At 45.6% G+C, this 14,991-nt stretch overlaps 1 protein-coding gene across 1 annotated transcript in view; it reads left to right on the forward strand.

Annotated features, from left to right (window-relative positions):
- unc13c (unc-13 homolog C (C. elegans)) overlaps nt 1-14,991 on the forward strand; it is a gene marked incomplete at both ends in the record, with an annotated part of 213,091 nt that overhangs the window by 12,816 nt on the left and 185,284 nt on the right. The window contains 3 exons of the mRNA XM_083652576.1: nt 1,287-1,333; nt 3,348-3,426; nt 8,125-8,196. Of these exons, the coding sequence (XP_083508702.1) occupies nt 1,287-1,333; nt 3,348-3,426; nt 8,125-8,196 (198 nt within the window). The remainder of the gene's footprint in view (nt 1-1,286; nt 1,334-3,347; nt 3,427-8,124; nt 8,197-14,991) is intronic.

A 14,991-nucleotide genomic window follows, 5' to 3' on the forward strand; every position in this document is an offset into this window, starting at 1 on the left:
TGTGTGTTTGTACAGTTTGTGTGTGTGTGCGTGTGCATGCATGTGTGTTTGTAAAGTTTGTGTGTGTGTGTGCGTGTGCATGCATGTGTGTTTGTACAGTTTGTGTGTGTGTGTGTGTGTGTGTGTGCGTGTGCGTGTGTATGCATGTGTGTTTGTACAGTTTGTGTGTGTGTGTGTGTGCGTGCATGTGTGTTTGTACAGTTTGTGTGTGTGTGCGTTAGGTTATAGGGCTACCCTATAACCTAACTAGCGATGTTCATCAATAATCGAAAATCGATAATTGATCGTTAAGGAATTGATTCGATCATGTGGAATTTTTATCTATTTTTAATGTATTTTTTTAATCCAATCAAATAGGCCTAAATGTGCTCAAACGACAGTATAAGATTTCACTACGTGGTCACAACCAGGTGAGGGCGCAATGGGACTATGAGGCAACTTAACAGAACACCTCTGGGTGGGGCTATGGGCGTGGTCTCACTGGGCTTGCTGGTGAGAACATCAACAGCACATTCTCAGCTCTCAGCCAGACGAGGAAATGAAGCGAGCGAAGCGGAGTTCTGTTTGGGACCATTTCGAGTTAAAAGACGACATTGTTAATTGCAAGAACTGTGATGCCGTTTATAAGTACAACACGGCTAGACGCCAATGATTCACCACTTGAACAGCGTAGATCCGAGCCTGGTTAACGAGGAAGGCGCCTCGTTCATGCAGAAAAGATAACCCGTCTGGAACCTTATCGAGACCTGATCAATGTGATTGAGCCAGCTATACTATGCGCTTCCCTCACGGAGCACTATTACCAGGCGGATTGAAAAGCGCTTCATAGCGCTTCGCACATAGGCATTTTGTGAAAAAAAAAAATATATATATATATATATATATATTAAAATAAATAAAATTATCGATAATCGATAATTGATCGTTAATTTTCCCGAATTTCGATTATGATTTTTTTTTCTTCGAAATGAACGTCCCTAAACCTAACCCTTCTGCATGAAGGGCTGCCCTAAGCACTCTAGATTGGTTCTGCAATGCAGGATGTTTTTTTTTTTAAACTGGCTAATTGTTTCCATTCAGTTTTAACAATGAACGCTGCCTGGCACAAAGTTCGCAGTCTCTAGTTTAGCAAAGCAGAACTGAGTCTACCTCACTTGTGTCCTAAACTAACCTGACATTTACTGTATCTTCCGATGTTCTGTCTGTGGCTGTAGCCTGCTGCCTTCCCCTTAGTCGTGTTGTGTTGGGCCGTATCTTAACATGTCACTTCTCTATTCTCGCAGCAGACTCGCAACATCCTGGATCCCAAAATTCTGGGCTTGCAGTGTGGAGGGTGAGTGCCTCGCTTCTCCATCTGTGCAACATTGATGTTTTCTTTTCCCATGTTAAGTCACATGTAGCAGAAATGTTACAGACAAATGCCATTTCTGTCGAGGTATAACAAGTGTTTTCCCCCTAGAAAAAATGTCAGGCCTGGAGAGATTTCGAAAAGTACCCCGACCGCTACGGTGGGGGCCCTCGCTGGCGACGCTAAACCTTTAGCTAACCTGTTCGCATCTATGTTCGCAATGGCATCCCAAGTATCATCATACTATTATGGGCTGCGATGCGAACTGTTGTTGTTAGGCGTGGGTTTTTTGGACTCAATGGCAGAGACAGACAGAGACAAAAATAGCAAGTTTAACAATGTTTGTTTATTCAATGTTATTGGATTGGTCCGGCTGGACTAGATACCCAGGCAGAGGGCAGGCAGGCTGAAGTCCAGGCAGGCAGAGGGCAGGCAGGCAGACAGGTGAGGATTGGAGCAGGTAGCAGAAGTCAGGACAGCAGATGTTTCTCTCTGTGTAGCTGAGTTCATAATCTGGCACTGTCTTGGGAGTCTGGGCTGGGTATATAACGCCGCTTGATTAGTGACGACTGGCAGCTGTAGTAGCTGGGACCCAGCTCCCATACACCTGGCTCCAATCCTGCAATCACAACACAAAGGGAGGGGGAGAGAGAAACTAGGAGGCAGAGGATGAGGGCATGACAGTTGTATTATGGGATGTGCGTTTCCCAGGCAACAACACACGTTGGCACGCTGGCACAATGCTCCTAAAAGCAAAATGCTTATTGTTTTGAATGATTTGGCATATTCTATTACTGTCAACACCAGTATTGTTGTATTTGTAATAATATGCCATAAAGGTTTATTGAAATTTTGGGTAGAGCAGATTACCTGGCGGGGGTGTCGTTGGCCTGGCGGGCCCACCAGGCCTGTAGAATGCTAGGGGAAACACTGTATAATCACTACCCTTGTCATGTCGACCACAGAGAAAAGACAAATGTACAAGACAAAGCGATGTGTGTTCACAGCATCTGTAATGGAACTCATCCTCTTGGCCTCGCATGTCTGGCTGAGGTCTTATCTTGGAAATGCGCATAAATTGTCGAAGACGGAAATCGACTGTATGTAAGAGACGCAGTCAACTGTTGTCATTTGATGTGATGAGGAAGCAGCATGGATAAGCATTAGGCATAGTTCTTATGCTCCTCCGGGCAGCCATCCAGCCGTCTGTAGCATGCAGGAGAGTGGCAAAGAGAGAGGTAGGGACCGGACCAGGGCCCGCCGCACCTCGTCACGTTGAGGAAGGTTCAGGATTGTAATCTTCAGGGTCAGAGCGCTGACGGAACAGCTGCAGGAGCCTTATCTGTGTGGAGCCTTTGGGGCCATGATGTCACGTCGAGGTCATTACAGAGGCTTTGAGTGACAGCTGAGGCAATGCCTTCTGGGAAAGGAGCGAGAGGAGAGGTGTGGAGAGACGCCGGGGGAGACCATGTTGTGTGCCCAAGGGAGTTAGAGAATAGAGAGAGAGTGAGGGAGCCGGGGTCTTCATGCAGGTCCCAGACAGGCGGAATAGACAGAGAGGGGGGCATAGTGACTCATTTCATTTCCATTGTTCAGGCTATAGGAGCTAATTGCTAGGCTACATTTCTTGCTGTACTGACCCCTCCCTACCCAATGAATAATAATAGTATATTCAGTCTATTTTTTAATGGACATGGCTGGAGTGGTTCTCTTGTGACAGATTGAGATAAAGGGCGAGAGAGGCACTCTATAGAAAGCGGGTGAGACGGATTATAGGGAGCCCCAGCCTAGGTGGTCAGAGGAGGGGAGGGGAGGGGAGGGGAGGGGAGGGGAGGGGAGGGGAGGGGAGGGGAGGGGTGGGACAGGTTAGGTAGGAGGCATGATCCATAGTGTTTGCTGGCAGTGTAAATCAAGCCCCCCCCCCCTCAGCGTAGTAATGTCTCCCCCAGCACAGCATTATGATGATATTAATACACCCTAAATCTGTCTGCTTCTCCAGGGCTGGCAGTATTCTTTATGGTATTGACAGCATGCCAGATTTACGCCGCAAGAGGACACTGCCTCTTGTCCGAGACCTGGTGAGTCATCTGCCTCAACAAGGTTATGTGTGATTGATGTCAAATCTATGTGACTGACCCGGCGTTATGGGCCACGCGGAGGAATCCAGCTCTGTGTAGGAGGCAACCTCAGGTCTGCTCAGGAGTTTGACTTTACTGGCACTTTACTGACAAACTTACACAGTGCTGTAGAACACCAGCATGTCAGTGGTTTGTCAAGAGAAGTCTCTTTAACAACAATCTGGGAACCCAGAGTCTATTTGTATTTGAAAAATAGACTCTGGGACAGCTCTATCGTTTTTCCCAGCTTCCTGTACAGCGCGCCTCTCCTGCCACGTCACTTCCTTTTCCACGTCCGTGCTCCACTGTTTACAGTCTGAATAGCAACTTGCACCACGACTTTCCAGTCATTTTCCACTGTTGTTGTAAGACGAGTTGACGTCTTCTATGCAGTTTTAACGTTATTAGTGAATAGTTATTAGTGAATAGTTATTAGTGAATAGCCGGAACAGACGCGGAAAAGGAAAGCGGAATTGATGGAAAAGCCACCGTCACTTCCTTTTCCTCGTCTATTTCGGCTATTTGCTAATAACGTTAACGAATAAACACACTGCATAGAAAATGTCAACTCGTCTTACAACAACAGTTGAAAATGACTGGAAAGTCGTGGTGCAAGTTGCTATTCAGACTGTAAACAGTGGAGCACGGACGCAGAAAAGGAAGTGACGTGGCAGGAGAGGCGTGCTGTACAGGAAGCTGGGAAAAACGGTAGAGCTGTCCCAGAGTCTATGTTTCAAATACAAATAGACTCTGGGTTCCCAGATTGCTTTAACAATAATGATGATCAAACAATAAGAAATTCAGCTGGATTTGTCATTTCAAATACAAACATTATGAAGTATCTCTGGGCACGTGACAGGGATGACTGACATTCTTGACCTCATTCGGCGGTGTTCAGAAATGAAACAGGTAAAAAATACCATAACACTTACAGTACATACAGTAGTGATAAAAAGCCAGAAAGGTGTTGATTAGGGAGAAACTGCTTAAAATGCTAGCTAGCTACTTAGCGCAGGGTTCTGCCACGTGAGAATGTTAAATGTAACCTTAGCCATAACTCTATTGCTAAATGAATTAGCCTAGAGAGCGTGTTTAAGTCATGGCCTCACGCGGATGCTCCCCCCATTTGTTTCTTATTGGATCATAACGGGGTCATAACATATCCCACAGAGAGGGAGTCTACTGTAGCATTGTGACAGCACCATCGATACACCGTTAATCTTTCTGAGTGACATGTCGTCTTGATCCCAAAAGTATTCCTGTCTGTTTCTGACTGTTTGTCCAGTATGTTTACCTGTCTGTCTTGTCACTGTATGTTTCTCATCATCATATATTATAGCCTATAATAGGACTGACATATTATCCTTATGACAGCTCTTTAAGTCTCACCCTGTCCATAAACTATTTTAGTAAACTCTTTAAGATTTAGTTTCTTGTCAAATTATACCAGACAAAATGCGTTTTATGCAAATAATGCAACTTGATGTCATACACATAGATGCTGATGACTGTTTATATCACAGTGAACAACATGAGTTGATGCTGTATTTGTCCATATTTCTCATGAAATTAATAACCAACAATGTCTTGGTAAGTATGCGTTGTCGTTTTTTTTCTTTTTCTTTTTGGATCTTGCGTGTATATTTGCCATTCCTACATAGACCCATAACAGCTATGGGTGATATTTTTAAGTGAGTTGTCAGATTTCAGCCTGGCCGATGCTTGACCATTTTTTCTTTTTGCTTTGGCAGGTTTTGACCATTAAATTGAATTTGAAATGTTGACAACTCAACCCAAAAATATATCTGTCAGACTTGACTGACTTCTGATTTAACTGTGTGAGGCTTTTAAATCATGTAAAAGTGACAACTCACAAGCCTTTTACACGCGGGGAGGAAGTCAGTAGTCGGCAATCTAATTGGTCCCCTCTCATGCCTCTCCTTTGTCAATGTGCCCCATTTGCTGTGTGATTGCTTCAGGGCAGCAACAGCGTTCTGATTGGTCGGCACGGGGGGGTTCCCCCACTTTATGGTGGGGCGCAAAAAAAAAAAAGAAATGTTGAAAATCGATTTGCAAAAGCACGTTCCACTGAATGGATAAGATCTGGACACAGGATCATATTGTATTGCCCGCAGCAACCTCAGCACAGTGGCAGTGCATGTTGGTAAACTGACATCAACACTCACAGTTCATGTAGAGTTCACGTTCCCTCAACATTCTCCATGGCTTCCATGGTTCTTTACCATAGCTGTGCTACACACACGAGGGTCGTGGTAAAGACTAGCTGTCCATGTCTGCATTCCCCCTTCACATAAGCTCCACTAGTATGGGATACATGTCTATCTATTTCCCACTATATCTCTGGTCACCCAGGCTCAACTTACATACAGCTGTGTGTGTGTGTGTGTGTGTGTGTGTGTGTGTGTGTGTGTGTGTGTGTGTGTGTGTGTGTGTGCGCGTGCGTGCGTGCGTGCGTGCGTGCGTGCGTGTGTGTTTGCGCGTGCGTGCGTGCTGTTTGTGAGGATGCCCTGTGCGGGCGTGCACTTTGGACGTGAGTCATTGTGTGTATATCTGAGCATAGTATGTGCGCGTGCATTTGTGTGTGTATGTGTTTTGTGTGTGTGTGTGTGTGTGTGTGTGTGTGTGAGTCAGTGTTGTGCAGTACAGCTGGCTTCACCCATACATGAGTGTGTGTGTCTTGTGTTTATCTGTTTTTGTGTCAAACTAATGCGCAGAGCAGACAGCAGAAAAGATTCCCAAAGCTTCATCCAACAGCAAAGCAAATTTAAATGCCAAGCATGACTGCTATTGAAGTGACTTTCAGTGCATGAACGGATAAGGACTCATGTCAGTGCTGCATAAGTCCTCTTGATGAGTAGTTGTGTTTCTGGAGCAGCAGTCCTGCATGGCAGTTAAGGCACCTATGCACTCAGTATGGATAATAAACACTGTTCCTCTGCTGCTTGTGCATTCAGCTGTCACCCTCCCACTCCTCGCCTAACGCAATGTCTTGATTTCTCTCACCTTCTGTTCATGGCTCCCCGGACACCACAGGCTATGGTAAGCCTCCTCTCTCTCTATGTCTCTATGTCTCTCTCTCTCTCTATGTGAAGAACATCACATGTGACATATACTGTAAATGAATGCCTTATCTTCCAAAGGCTCCACTAAAGAAACCTCACAGAAACTTGAATGTTCAAGAAATGAACTAATTGGACAATTGAACCAATCAGCATAAGTCAAGAAGATACCAGGGTTTTCCCTACCATAACATACCAAGCCATTTGTCAAATCAATGTTGGTTCCCAGACGACTTAGTTTTGTCTTTTAAGTTTTTGGGGTGTTGTTTATTTATCTGCTCTGGCTTTTCCAAATGTTTCTACACAGATATGGTCATAATAATGGTCCAAAATGATGTGGAAAACCTTTTTAATTGAAAAACCTAACATTTTCTAGCCCTATCACCCCCCCCCCCCGCCCAGCAACACAGCACCTAAGCCCTGCTAAAAGCCAGGGGAAACCCTGGATACTGTGGCTCATTTTAGCTGTGGCTCAAGTCACAATTTATTCTTCCATATGAATACAGTATTTTGCAAACTCATTAGGGGTTCAAGCCCCGAAAGGGCTGAAACCCTATTGTTTTTGTGGCGGTTTATTCTTGTCGTTGTTGTCCTTGTTGTTGTTCATCTGCCCCGACGCAAATTCCCGTGAGTTGGTAAATGGCTGAGACCTGAAATTTGGCACAATGACAGATATCGGTGGCTGGTTTCTGCTCAATAATTTTCTTTTGAACCGACCTGAAGGTGGCGCTATAATTAAAGGTTTTACCTTAAAGGCCATAACTTCCACGCCGTTTGTCCGATTTTCAAACTTTCTTTTTCCACATGTTCAGGTGAACCTGCTCTACAAACTTTCCATAAGGACCCTCAAGGTCCGTCTGGAAAATGTTTGAGATATTTTGACAAGTTTGGAAAACACATTTTTGACATCTCCTCTAGACCGTTTGGCCGATTTCCACCAAATTCACCAGGAAGCATCTATGGAGCAAGCTCTACAAATTGGCTTTTTGAAACTTTTGAAATCTACTTTTGTTTCGGAGATATTAATCGTTAAAGTTGTGAGAGGGCGTGGCCTCTTAGCTAAATTGTCTTAACTTCAGGAGCGATTAACGGCTCTTCACGAAACTTACTGGAGATGTTCGGAGATCATCACAGACCATGTGTGTCAAATTCTGTGCAATTCCACCAAAAGGGGGCGCCATAAATGCCAGAAATGGGCGTGGCCTAACACAAAAAAGGCCGTAACTCTGCACCTGTTTGTTCAATGATCGCGAAACTTGTCAGATATATCAAGGAGGATGTCCTAGTCAAAATCAGAAGTTTTGTCATCTGCGCAAGGCTTGAACCCCTGCTATCGCCGCTTGCGGCTATATTTTCCATTTAGAGTTGTACTTTCATCCTTTTTTTACGAACTCGTAATCACCCTCTTACCAACTGTTAAACTATATACGATGTGTATTAGATATATGAAGAGTCAGCAGTTTGATATGTAAATCCATGTATATGTAGAATTGCTGATGGGCAGAAATAATATGGTGGATTGGATTTAAACTTGTTCTCATCTCCCTTTTCCTCTTCCTCTTGGTTCTCACTCACTCAGACCCTCGCTGCTCGAAAGGCAGGCATCTCGTTCGCTCTGGTCAACCGCTCCACCCTGAACAACGAGGACCTGGTGAGTAGCTACTGTACACGGCCTGCACAGAAATCACTGTCTGCTCGTTGTGAAGTGTTGGTAGGAGGCCAACTCTCCACAAGAGCATGGAGCGTCGAGGGGAGGGGAGGACACCAATCCCATGTTCTCTTGATCTTTTTGACGTAAGCTTTGCCAAGCCTCAGGACGCAGGGTACAGTAGGAGAGGGGGGGGGGGGGGGGTTGAGCGAGGACACAGTCTGGATGGGGCGGGGGCGGGGCGGCGGGGGCGGTGCTGTTTTCTGTCCCGTACTTTATGGCTCAGGATCACATTGCCAGGAAAGGAACACAGGCCTCCATTAGTCACTGGCCTCATATCCATCACTGATGCAGCAGCATGCCCTCACTATTCAGCTTGATCTTTTCCCAATGGAACAACCCTTGTACAGTATGTATGTATGTATGTATGTATGTACAGTATGGATGTATGTATGTATTTATTAGGGGTGGGGGAAAAAATCGATTCACCTAAGTATCGCGATTTTTTATGTCACGATTTTTTGAATCGATCTTTTATTCCAGAATCGATAATCGCAAAAAAAAAAAAAAATTGGGTGCTTGCAGTCAGGCCACTCACTGAACAGCAGGCCAGACGCCGCCTCCTGGTTTACTAGTGGTTTTATTACTGTATTAGTTAGTCTGAAGTAATAATTACACTTCAGGGTTAAAGTGGGTGCATCTCATTGTAAAATTGGACTTCAAAAGGCCCAAATCTGGCTTCAAACGGCCCAAATTGGGCTTCAAACGGCCCAAATTTCACGCGCGTCGGCCCATATCGGCCTGGCCTGCTTGGTATCTAATGCCCGGCCTGAATTATGATCCCAGTCCGCCCCTGTTTTTAACTATATCGCCCAGCCCTACTCATGATATATAATATACAGTCTCTAGTGTATGATTCAACTTTTCCCATGTTCTAATCTAGTGTAAAAAAGCAAACAAACTGAAAAAATAAAAGAAAAAAATAAACAAAAATCGCAATATCGAATCGCAATAATCGTAGAATCGCAATACTTAACACCTTAAGTGCCATAGCCGAAATAATTCGTCTTACATAATCCAACGCTTAAGTGCCAGAGCCGAGTTTACTCGTCTTAGATAAACATTTTTTTTTTTTGACGGTGGGACATCAATCAACAACTTTTACATCTTCGAGATCACTATTGGAGCAAGATAATGTGTATAATCTATTTTACCGACCCACTAAGTGTTGACAGTGCTCCCCCAGACGACCGAAATCAAAGAAAAAACTGCCGCGGGACCAAGCCGTTCAAGGAAATGCCGTGGCGATTTTACAGTAATCCATTCAAGACTTGTCTTGCCTGAGAGCGGCCGCGCACCGGCAGCAGCACACAGAGAGCGGAGAGCGATTTGCAAAATAGATCATAGGTGAAACACACTTTGAAACACCTCAGAAAGGCCAGAATCAACATCTGCCCATCGCCCACGCATTCCCCGGCCCATCTTGACTCGCACAAGGAGCGTCCGCACGCAGGCAAGCAGGCAGACAGGCACACAGGCAGGCAGCAGCAAAAGCGCTTCTGACACGCCCGCTGTACAGCCAGGAGGAAGGAGGAGAAGACACACGGAGGGAGGAGTTTGAATGAGAGGGGTGTTTCCTGTTGTTATGGAGGAAATTACTGTTCAAAACTATTGTTTAGAATGTCTGACGGTCTTACTGATGCCAAAAATGAATGGTTAAAGTGACTGTTTCACAAAAAGCCATTTATCTCTGAATAAATTTCCAGACGCTGAAACCATGCTGTACTCAACGGCTAATATCTACATAACTACTAACTCTGCAAACTAACTCTTTTAGACAGAGAAAGCACACATTCTATTAGTTATTTTTAGATGATTGGTGTTCATGAATTCTTAACAGAAAATAATCCTTGGCTGTTGTAAAATGAGCCAGAATCGTCAAAAACACCCCTGGCACAACTTACCTACAGGAATGAAAACATGGCTGGCATTCAATGTGTTAAGAATCGCAATATAAATCGAATCGGCATCCAAGAATCGTGATAGTATCGAATTGGGAGATAAGTGAATCGCCACAGCCCTAGTATTTATGTATGTACAGTATGGATGTATGTATGTACAGTATGTATGTACAGTATGGATGTATGTATGTATGTAGAGCTGCAACGATTAATTGATTAGTCGATTAGTCGATTGACAGAAAATGAATCGACAACTATTTTGATAATCGATTAATCCTTTTGAGTACAATTTTAAGAGAAAAGGTCTAAATTCTCTGATTCCAGCTTCTTAAATGTGAATATTTTCTGGTTTCTTTACTCCTGTATGACAGTAAACTGATATTATCTTTGCGTTGTGGACAAAATTTGTTGTGGACATTTGAGGGCGTAATCTTGGGCTTTGGGAAACACTGATCGTCGTTTGCTACCATTTTCTGACATTTTATAGACCAAACAACTAATCAATTAATCGAGGAAATAATCGACAGATGAATCGATGATGAAAATAATCGTTAGTTGCAGCCCTATATGTACAGTGTGTGTGTGTGTGTGTGTGTGTGTGTGTGTGTGTGTGTGTGTGTGTGTGTGTGTGTGTGTGTGTGTGTGTGTGTGTGTGTGTGTGTGTGTGTGTGTAGCGCATGTTTAATTGGTGTCCGAGGTGAGCTGAATCTTGGGCAGAGTTGCTGCTTGTGCAGCAGTTGTAAACAGGGTTTGAACTGTAGCGATGGATGTCCGATGTTCTGATTAGGGGATGAAGCAGCAGGCGATGGACGGAGTGTGTTAATTGGTGGTCAGATGAAGCAGGGGATGGATGGAGTGTGTTAATTGGTGGTCAGATGAAGCAGGGGATGGACGGAGTGTGTTAATTGGTGGTCAGGTCGAGGGGGTTCCGAGCAAAGCTGCAGATTGTGCAGCTTCGCTAAGTAGGACGAGCAGATGTCAGCGTTTTATCTGCTGCATTAAGAGAGTGTATCCCTGTGAGGACTGAGAGAGAGAGAGCGCTCAGTCAACGGCCATATGCTGTTTAGGAGAGGAGATAAGGAGAGAGGAAAGGAAGCAAATGAAGAGAAGAGGAGAGAACAAGTAAAGAGCACAGCACATTAGAAAGTGAAGTGTCACCATGACCCCACGACCCTGATGTTACTAACCCAGCAGCCATGATGAACAACCCTCTGCTCCCCAATTTAGACGTCTTCCCTCTTCCTCATCTTCTCACTGTCTCATCTCCCCCACCTCAATTCCAATATACGCTCTCTCTCTCTCTCTCTCTCTCTCTCTCTCTGTCTCTCTCTCTCTCTCTCTCTCTCTCTCTCTCTGTCTGTCTGTCTCTCTCTCTCTCTCTCTCTCTCTCTCTCTGTCTGTCTGTCTCTCTCTCTCTCTCTCTCTCTCTCTGTCTCTGTCTGTCTGTCTGTCTGTCTGTCTGTCTGTCTGTCTCTCTCTCTCTCTCTCTCTCTCTCTCTCTCTCTCTCTGTCTGTCTGTCTGTCTGTCTCTCTCTCTCTCTCTCTCTCTCTCTCTCTCTCTCTCTGTCTCTGTCTGTCTGTCTGTCTGTCTGTCTGTCTGTCTCTCTCTCTCTCTCTCTCTCTGTCTGTCTGTCTGTCTGTCTGTCTGTCTGTCTCTCTCTCTCTCTCTCTCTCTCTCTCTCTCTCTCTCTCTCTCTGTCTCTCTCTCTGTAACTTCATGTGATTGAAGTGGCATGATACATTGCCATATCCAACATACAACAGCAACAACAACAGTAATTGACCAATGATAAAGAGTAAAAATGATGTTATGAAAAATCTATGAGCAGCTAAATGTCAATTGAAAATGAGTTCATAATTAGTATTTCAGAAGGAATAATCAACAACAGCCCTGTTGAGTGCATTTGTCTTTCTGGCTTGTCGACCACATTCGTCTGCTTTTCAGAGCAGAACGACACGGTGTGTGTGTGTCTGTGTCTGTGTCTGTGTGTGTTTCTGTGTGTGTGTGTGTGTGTGTGTGTGTGTGTGTGTGTGTGTGTGTGGGCTGGCTGGTTGGCTGATCTGAACGTGATCTGAACACCAAAACCTTTTCACTTTGGCCGTCAATATAAAGCGTTCACCTGCTGTGACAGAGGGAGACACTCTGTTTTATTGCCTGGACAAAAAGGAGACATCCAGACATGGGTCACATGGTGTCTTTCCATCCGGGTTTACTGCTTCAGGCCAATAGACCCTTTTCATGGGGGCCATTTTGCAAAACACTAATGAGGGTTTCCAAATTCCAATCATGGAAGTTGGAAACCCTCATTAGTGTTTTGCTTGCACCTGTGTTTACCCTGCTTTTTCGACACAAAATGGCCCCCGTGAGAAGGGTCTATTCAAAAGTATACAACTTAGTATGTATTTGCAATGACATAAGTCTTGGTGAAGTGTTATTGAAGGAATCCACATAGTTCCTGCTGAAGGTGTGAAGCCAGAGAGAAGGTTGCTGCTGAAGGTGTATCGTAGGTGAAGCCAGAGAGAAGGTTCCTGCTGAAGGTGTATCGTAGGTGAAGCCAGAGAGAAGGTTCCTGCTGAAGGTGTATCGTAGGTGAAGCCAGAGAGAAGGTTGCTGCTGAAGGTGTATCGTAGGTGAAGCCAGAGAGAAGGTTCCTGCTGAAGGTGTATCGTAGGTGAAGCCAGAGAGAAGGTTGCTGCTGAACGTGTATCGTAGGTGAAGCCAGAGAGAAGGTTGCTGCTGAAGGTGTATCGTAGGTGAAGCCAGAGAGAAGGTTGCTGCTGAAGGTGTATCGTAGGTGAAGCCAGAGAGAAGGTTGCTGCTGAAGGTGTATCGTAGGTGAAGCCAGAGAGAAGGTTGCTGCTGAAGGTGTATCGTAGGTGAAGCCAGAGAGAAGGTTGCTGCTGAAGGTGTATCGTAGGTGAAGCCAGAGAGAAGGTTCCTGCTGAAGGTGTATCGTAGGTGAAGCCAGAGAGAAGGTTGCTGCTGAAGGTGTATCGTAGGTGAAGCCAGAGAGAAGGTTGCTGCTGAAGGTGTATCGTAGGTGAAGCCAGAGAGAAGGTTCCTGCTGATGGTGTATCGTAGGTGAAGCCAGAGAGAAGGTTGCTGCTGAACGTGTATCGTAGGTGAAGCCAGAGAGAAGGTTCCTGCTGATGGTGTATCGTAGGTGAAGCCAGAGAGAAGGTTGCTGCTGAAGGTGTATCGTAGGTGAAGCCAGAGAGAAGGTTCCTGCTGAAGGTGTATCGTAGGTGAAGCCAGAGAGAAAGTTGCTGCTGAAGGTGTATCGTAGGTGAAGCCAGAGAGAAGGTTGCTGCTGAAGGTGTATCGTAGGTGAAGCCAGAGAGAAGGTTGCTGCTGAAGGTGTATCGTAGGTGAAGCCAGAGAGAAGGTTGCTGCTGAAGGTGTATCGTAGGTGAATCCAGAGAGAAGGTTCCTGCTGAAGGTGTATCGTAGGTGAAGCCAGAGAGAAGGTTGCTGCTGAAGGTGTATCGTAGGTGAATCCAGAGAGAAGGTTGCTGCTGAAGGTGTATCGTAGGTGAAGCCAGAGAGAAGGTTGCTGCTGAAGGTGTATCGTAGGTGAAGCCAGAGAGAAGGTTGGAGTTGGATGAGCAGGATGACGACTGCAGTGAAGCGCTTGACAAGAAGAAACGGCCAGGGAAAGTGGAGAGGAGTGAAAGGAGGAGCGGAGAGATTAGATTGTTTTCTGTCACGCTGTGCTCAGAGACGCTGTGAGAGGCTGCCGATCAATTCTGACTGACATGTTACAGCGTCACCAGGTTTAGCTCACAGTGTCACACATGACACTGTGTTACAGCGTCACCAGGGTTACCTCACAGTATCACGCATGACACTGTCTGTGTTACAACGTCACCAGGGTTACCTCACAGTGTCACACATGACACTGTGTTACAGCGTCACCAGGGTTACCTCACAGTATCACGCATGACACTGTCTGTGTTACAACGTCACCAGGGTTACCTCACAGTGTCACACATGACACTGTGTTACAACGTCACCAGGGTTACCTCACAGTGTCACACATGACACTGTGTTACAACGTCACCAGGGTTACCTCACAGTGTCACACATGACACTGTGTTACAGCGTCACCAGGGTTACCTCACACTGTCACACATGACACTGTGTTACAGCGTCACCAGGGTTACCTCACAGTGTCACACATGACACTGTGTTACAACGTCACCAGGGTTACCTCACAGTGTCACACATGACACTGTGTTACAACGTCACCAGGGTTACCTCACAGTGTCACACATGACACTGTGTTACAGCGTCACCAGGGTTACCTCACAGTGTCACACATGACACTGTGTTACGTCACCAGGGTTACCTCACAGTGTCACACATGACACTGTGTTACAGCGTCACCAGGGTTACCTCACAGTGTCACACATGACACTGTGTTACAGCGTCACCAGGGTTACCTCACAGTGTCACACATGACACTGTGTTACAGCGTCACCAGGGTTACCTCACAGTGTCACACATGACACTGTGTTACAACGTCACCAGGGTTACCTCACAGTGTCACACATGACACTGTGTTACAACGTCACCAGGGTTACCTCACAGTGTCACACATGACACTGTGTTACAACGTCGCCAGGGTTACCTCACAGTGTCACACATGACACTCTCTGTGTTACAACGTCACCAGGGTTACCTCACAGTGTCACACATGACACTGTGTTACAACGTCACCAGGGTTACCTCACAGTGTCACACATGACACTGTGTTACAGCGTCACCAGGGTTACCTCACAGTGTCACACATGACACTGTGTTACAACGTCACCAGGGTTACCTCACAGTGTCACA

The sequence above is a fragment of the Poromitra crassiceps genome, assembly GCF_964638095.1.
Source record: "Poromitra crassiceps genome assembly, chromosome: 16".
Taxonomy (NCBI): Eukaryota; Metazoa; Chordata; class Actinopteri; order Beryciformes; family Melamphaidae; genus Poromitra; species Poromitra crassiceps.